This window comes from Octodon degus, unplaced genomic scaffold (assembly GCF_000260255.1).
Source record: "Octodon degus isolate 3935 unplaced genomic scaffold, OctDeg1.0 scaffold00038, whole genome shotgun sequence".
NCBI classification, from domain to species: Eukaryota; Metazoa; Chordata; class Mammalia; order Rodentia; family Octodontidae; genus Octodon; species Octodon degus.
Genome location: NW_004524614.1, coordinates 17,862,246 through 17,869,033, shown reverse-complemented (window position 1 = coordinate 17,869,033; position 6,788 = coordinate 17,862,246). Strand labels below are relative to the sequence as shown.

Genomic DNA, 6,788 nt, shown 5'->3' with positions numbered 1-6,788 from the left:
TTATGCATCTGTTGAATATCAGCTGTTTGCCTGCATTGCTCTAACTTCTGTGAATGTAATGGTAAAATAACAGACATGCTTTCTCCCTCCACTAAAGTGTATAGTTCAAGGCAGCGACAGACAATAGTTAATGTTCTGCAGTCCATGCTATGTCTGTTGCAACTATTCGACTCTGAGTATAGTGCAAAAGTGACCAAAGAAACAAATGGACATCATTGTGTCCTGTGAGTGTACCTCAAAACAAATGAATGAACAATGTGCAGTGGACCAAATTTGGCTGCTAAGCTCTAGCTTGTCAACTGCTGGTCTAAAGGCAGAAATGGACGTAAGCCAAATGTTTATGTATATGACAACCTGTACCAAGACATCATGGCAAGACAAGCCATGAAGTGTCAGAGGAACTGGTGGAGCAAGTGAAGGGAGGAAGGGCAGACCTGCAGGGTCTTGTACAACCCTGAGGGCTTTAGTCCACCATACTAACAATTGGTCACCATGGAATATTTTAAGCAGGACCACAACATGATTAGATTTGAATTTTAAAAGATCTCTTGCTAGTGTGCATTGAATTGATTAAATTTTCTTTCATAGATAATAGGGATAGATATATCTGCTTTATGTAGGAGACACTTCATTGTGGTGAATGACTTATATGAGGTAAATAAAAATATTTTATAATATATAAATGATGGAGAAAATTACATTGTGATACTTTATAAGAAGCAATTCCACAAGATCTTTTGAATTTTCTCTGTGACCAAAGACAGTATGAACTCTCAAAAGAAATTCTTTTGTTTACACTATCAGACTCCCTTCTCCAGGACAACCAATCCTCTGGGTGCTCACCAAGGAGAAGGGACTTCCCTCACTCAGGCAGTCCGCCTTATCTTCCCTCTCCCAACCACATCTGAACTGCTGTGGACAGCCCAGGCTTGGCTGGAAACTCATGAAAAGCTACCAAGTATAAAATCTTGAGAATGAGATGGATTCTGCAGTGTCTTCACCTGAGAAGCAAGATAAGGAGAATTTAGTGGGTCAGTTCCTTTGTCTTCCTTTCTTTAAACATGCTAAGCAAAGTGGAGGTTGAGGCATTAGAGAGTTATAGAGTGTGAGTTGTACTTACTGAAATTGGATTCCATGTCCTTTAGCATGCAGTATTTTTGATTTGTTACTCATTTACTACTTGCTCTTTTTCTTTATTTTGAGATGGGATTGCTTATCTTTGCACATCTTTTTGTCATATTCCATAGAAAATATATATTGAGCAAGTGGCTTTCTGTCCATCTTCAAGGGTATCAGGTGACACTATGATTAAGAAGTAAGTTGGTTTGAATTTCATCATGTCTGATAAATGGAGAAAAGTTGAGAAAAATAAAATTTGCCCCAGAAGTATCAACTACTGCGCTTAATACAAACAACTGTTATGTATATATAAAAAAGCATTTTTCTTGAAGTATCTTTTTAAATCTTACAATACTTCTGATGTTGATGCTCTTATAATTTCATTTTAAAGCTGTGGAAACAGAGTCATAGAGATTATACACTTGTTCAAAGTCCAGAAAGTGACAGGGATAGCATGAGTATGGGATGAGGATGATCAAATTTGTGCCATATACTTCAAGTTGCTAAGGAGTCATGGTAAATCTTGAAAATCAAGAACATGTTTGGTGTTACTCATTTATAAAAGGAAAAGTATACATGTAAAGACATTTATTTGAATTAGAAAATAATTTTTTTCTCTTAGACTAGGTATAGCAGTACTGATATGCAGATGCTTATAAACATCATTTACAAACTGCAAGTGGGAAGTTTTTTAAAGGGTATCCTTCATCTTTTTAACCAAGAAGTTCCATGAGATACTTTAGTTTCTGTTTTAATAGATGAGGATAGCAGTTTGGCAAATTGCATGGGTGAAGCTACATCAGTGAAGTATTTGAAAACCCTTGTACATTTTCTTGGTTTTAAAGTTTTAATATAATGAAAAACTTGCACTGTCACAGAACAAAGTGGACAGAACTGGGCCTGTATTCTACAACTTAATTCCTAAAGTTCTGAGAACTTGTGAGAAATGCAATATCAGCCATTCTCTGGAATTTGGGGAATAAATTTGTCCTTGCCCCCACTGCAATTGGCATAAAATAAGATAACGTTATTTGTTCATTAAGCAGCTCTGAGATTTCTACTCCCAAACAGGGAGAGAATTAGATGAGTACTGAGTCTTTGTACCAGCTCCACGGGGGGCTTCTTTGGTAGCATGCAGCTGGGGGGTGCCAGCGACTGAAAGCCTCCAAGTTAGTGACCGCACAAGGGGCAATTAGAACCACCTGGTCTGGGGGAGCTTTACCAGGTGGGAATGCTGTGAATCAGGGCCCTCAGCCCTGCAGAAACACAGCTGTCAAACATCTGCTAGCACATCACTATTTACTAGCTTTGGACATTTTCTCCTTTCAATTAAAGTGAAGGCAATCAGAATCTAGGTTGCCTAAGGTATAGCTGTTCTTGTCAACATTAGTATGCCAAAGAATCTTCTTAGGGAACTTATGAAGATGTAGCCTCCTGGAACACCCCCCTCCCACACACACACACACACAAGTCTAGTATTCTAGGTCTGGCTGAGCTTGAGATTTTTGCATCCAAACCAGGTCTGGTCGAAATGACCAGACTGAGACCACATTTTGAGCAGCATTATATTTTTCAGCAATGCTGCACTTTCCTGAAAACTGCTTTTTGAAGTAAGCTCTGTGCCTGTTTCAGAGAAGAAAATGAGGGGACGATGAACTGAAGGTGATAAAAGATAGTGCTTACCCCTCGGTGCGACTTTAGGTTTTGTTTGATGCTCAACGCCCTTGATTCTCTACAGAAAGAATGCCGAGTTGCTGAAGCATGCTTGCAGGCTTGGAGGTGGGTAGAGAGTGCCGTTTCCTCTCCTTCCTCAGCTCAGGCAAGGCGATCGCCAGCACTTCACAACCTTTATTTTCTTTTTTTTTTAAAGATTTTTTTTTTTAATTTTATTTATTTGTGTGTGTGTGTGTGTGTGTGTGTGTGTGGCCAGCTCAGCCCACCAGGGGGCGGCCCTGGCTGGCATGTGGTGCTGGGGGATTGAACCGTGGTCCCTTTGCTTTGCTAAGCTTGTTCTAAGTAGGTGCTTTAGACCACTGAGCCATCTCACCAGCCCCATACAACCTTTATTTTCTTCCTGAAAAAGATTTGTTCTTTCCTGTTGCGGAAACACAAAGAACTTATTTTTCTTGATATATTTTTTAAAAATTTAAAAATTTATTTTTAAAAGCATAAACATCACAAAAAATTCAGAATCATAAACATCAAAACTTAAGAAAACTCAGAACTACTATATTTTCACCATTCAGAGATAACCACTGTAGGGCTTGCTGTGGTGGTGCACACCTATAATCCCAGCGCGCAGGAGACTGAGGCAGGAAGACTGGTGAGAGCTTGAGGCCAGCCTGGGCTACATAGTGAGTTCAAGTCCAGCCTGAACTACACAGTGAGACCCTGCAGGGGAAGAGAGGAGAGAGAGGGGGAGGTGAGAGAGGAGAGAAGAAAAATGACTCTTAGGGTGACCTTGTGTGGCTGTATCATGCATGCCTCACTAATTATACACTACCACGCCAGTGCTTGGGAGTGAATCGTGCTCAGCGCCGCTCGGGTGGAGCGCAGGGCCTCGCACACGCCAGGCTTGCGCTCTAGCCCAGCTGTGTCACCACGCAGGGCCGGAGCCTTTGGGGCAGGGTATCTACGCTGGTGTCAGCAGCGCTGTCGTTTCAGACAGAGGACCGAAGGTGAGTGGGGCGTGGGGACAGAGGAGAATGACGCAAGAGAAGCACTTTCTCTTCATTTTCTTTTCCTAACGATGCAGGGGCGTAGGCACAGTATGGCAAGGAGCACGGAGGAGGAAATGCGCGGGCATGTGGTTAGCGGGTTAATTGACTCTCTTGAGAGGGAACAGTTCTCATCTGCCGGATCATTATTCCCATGTAAGAGTATTCCAAGAGATCCAAAACTCTGTTAGGCTGCTGAGCCTCATTCTGAGCCCTCGAAGGGCATGAGAGCGTGCCCCGCTTTGCTCCGCCGGCGTTCACGGCGGGTCAGGAGGCATAAAACTAAGACGCCTGCCTTCAAGGCGCTCACAGTTTACAGGGAAGACAAAGAGCTGGCTCACGGTGACAACGAACTGTGCAAGTCATGTCGGAGGGTATGTGGAAGTTAAAGGAGGCACGCCTGAGAGTGAGGGTGAGAGCCGCAGGAAAACAGCTTCCTGGTGAAGGAGATGACAAGGGCGCTGAGCAAGGAGCTGGGTGGGGACAGAGGAGAGCGCCCTGCAGAGGGCGGCTGTGCACCAGGGGCGCAGAGACGCGGCGGCTTTCTGACTGCTCGCTTACGTCTTGACTTCTTCTCTGAGGTATTGTGCCCGTGATGGAGACTATTTAAAAAATCTCTCACCGGACCGGCAAGTTGTCCGCGGTGGCGCGAGCCTGTAATCCCAGAGCTGGGGAGGCTGAGACAGGAAGGTCACCACGAGTCCGATCTGCGTAGTGAAGCCCTGTCACTAGAAATCTGAATTCCTCACGTGCTGAGAGTCGGGTGCCTGGTCTGAGTAGCAGGCTTGCAGGCTGCTGCTGCTGCCGCCGGCTCCCAGAGCTGGGAGCCGTCTTGGGAAGATGCTGGGCAAGGCTCGGGAGGGGCGGGGGCCGCCATGCACTGAGGCCCACAAGGGCCTGAAGCGCTAACGCTTAAGTTCTTAACCCGAAAGGTTGGCATAGGTATCATCAAAGACCTTAATTTTCTAACTTTTGAATGTTCTACCTCTAAATTATACTGTAAGTATTTCTGTCAGAAAAGAGCAAGTGGTAAGAAGAAATCACAGCGTAAAATATGTCGTAAAGTCCATGCAGCTGAGCACCTATCATCATTCTGGAGAAGACTGTTCCCAGGAGTCGTAGGGCAGTGGAATATTATGCTCGAAGGGTTATCACGGATGAAGACGCCACCACCCAGCTCTGAACTGGCGGCTCTGCAAAGACATCCCTATTTTCTTCTTATGCTTCCGCATGCTCTCTCAAAGCGCTTATAGTGTCACTTGCTGAGTGCTTCAGCAGGTAAAGTCTTCAGGGTCTAAATGATTTACTGTGTACTGCTGACATTGTATTTCTTGCACATATGGAAGAGTCATTCATCCTCTGCAGAAAGAGAGCAGGTCAGTGATTGCCCAGGGCTGCAGGGAGGGGGAAATGGGGAGAGGCTGCTAATGGCAGGGGACTTAATCTGGAATAAGAGAGTGGTGATGGTTGTGCAAATTATGAATTATGAAGAGTTTACTTGCAGTTGTTGCAACAAAGTCTGGATCAACTTGGCTGAGACAAAGGATGGTAGGGATGTTTTTGTGTCTTTTTGAGACAGGCTCTCACTGTGCAGTTCAGGTTGGCCTTGAACTCATTTTGTGGCCCAGGCTGGCCGTGAACATACAGCAGTAGTCCTGCCTCAGCCTCCTGAGTGCTGGGATTACAAGCATGTGCCACCACCCCCAGGAATGGTAGGGATTTGAAGGTTGAGGCGAGCCAGCAGAAAAGTCCTGCAGGATGCTGGTGTGGGTTTTTGACAATATGTGTTTATCAGTGTATTTGTCCCATCTTTATGGCAGGAGGTACCTTTACAACTTGGAGAAAGGTGCCTAGACAAGTTAGGCCCTATTTTACACAAAAATAGGGACAGACAGACCTGTTTCCATTGATAGTTATTTTCTTTTTTTTTTTCATAATTTTATTGATAAACAAATAGCAATGAGACAGTTTCAAATCAAATCGCTAGGACAGTTTCAATAATTAACACACTGCATACATTCTTCTTAGTGGTTAATTGCTGTACAAGATGTGGACTTGAGATCCTATTTACAAACACCATTAGAAGAAATCATTCTATTCATTAAGAGAATGTAACTATATATCTATCCTAACCACTTTGAATACACAGAAACAAAATGGACATTCATCTGTATACCCTTTTTTTGTTAAGTTCCGTTATTTGAATATTATAGGTGTGTAAACTCAGCAAAATATTCTAAAAGAGTCCAGTAGCCCATAATAGCATTGGGTCTTCTGTTTAACTAGCAATGTCAGAAATTGTTGACCTGAGTCCCCCACAGCTCAACATAACAGCACAGCTTTCCTTCCTATATTTCGTCTTCAGGCTTAGTCTTTTCATTTGGTAATGAGATAATGATAGTTGTTTTCAAAATATAGCTTCCAAGTCCTTCAGAAAGATCATCCTGGGTTACATAACTGGAAGAGACATTTTTAAAGATTCAAATATCAATGGGGCATAGAAAGAATTTGTAAACCAGGTATGGTAGCCCACACCTGTAACCCCAGCCTTCAGAAAAGGTCAGGGCAGGGGCCGGTGAGATAGCTCAGCAACCTAAGTGCCTGCCTAGGAAGCACAAGGACCTGGGTTTGATCCCCAGCACTGCACGCCTTGCGGGCCCTGGGCTGAGCTGGCCACTGAAACTGGGCATGGTGGCTTATGCCTATAATCCCAGTGCTGGGGAGGCTGAGATAGGAGGATCACTATGAGTCCAAGCTGTGTAGTGTGACCCTGAACCAAATAAACAAATACATACATAAATAAGTAAATCAATTAATTTAAAAAAAGAAAAAAGAGAAGGCTAAGTCAGGAGGGTCACCATGACTTCCAGAACATCCTGGGCTATATAGAGACTCTCTTGCTCGCTTTGTCTAAAAAGAAGAAGAAGAAGAGGAAGAGGAGGAAGAGGAGGA

General features: G+C 43.7%; 1 protein-coding gene across 1 annotated transcript in view; it reads left to right on the top strand.

The window, feature by feature from the left end:
- The first annotated feature begins 844 nt into the window (after positions 1–844).
- Stoml3 (stomatin like 3) overlaps positions 845–6,788 on the top strand; it is a 24,275-nt gene continuing 18,331 nt past the window's right edge. Inside the window, exon 1 of the mRNA XM_004631108.1 lies at positions 845–1,031. Coding sequence (XP_004631165.1) covers positions 980–1,031 — 52 coding nt within the window. The 5' untranslated portion in view covers positions 845–979. The remainder of the gene's footprint in view (positions 1,032–6,788) is intronic.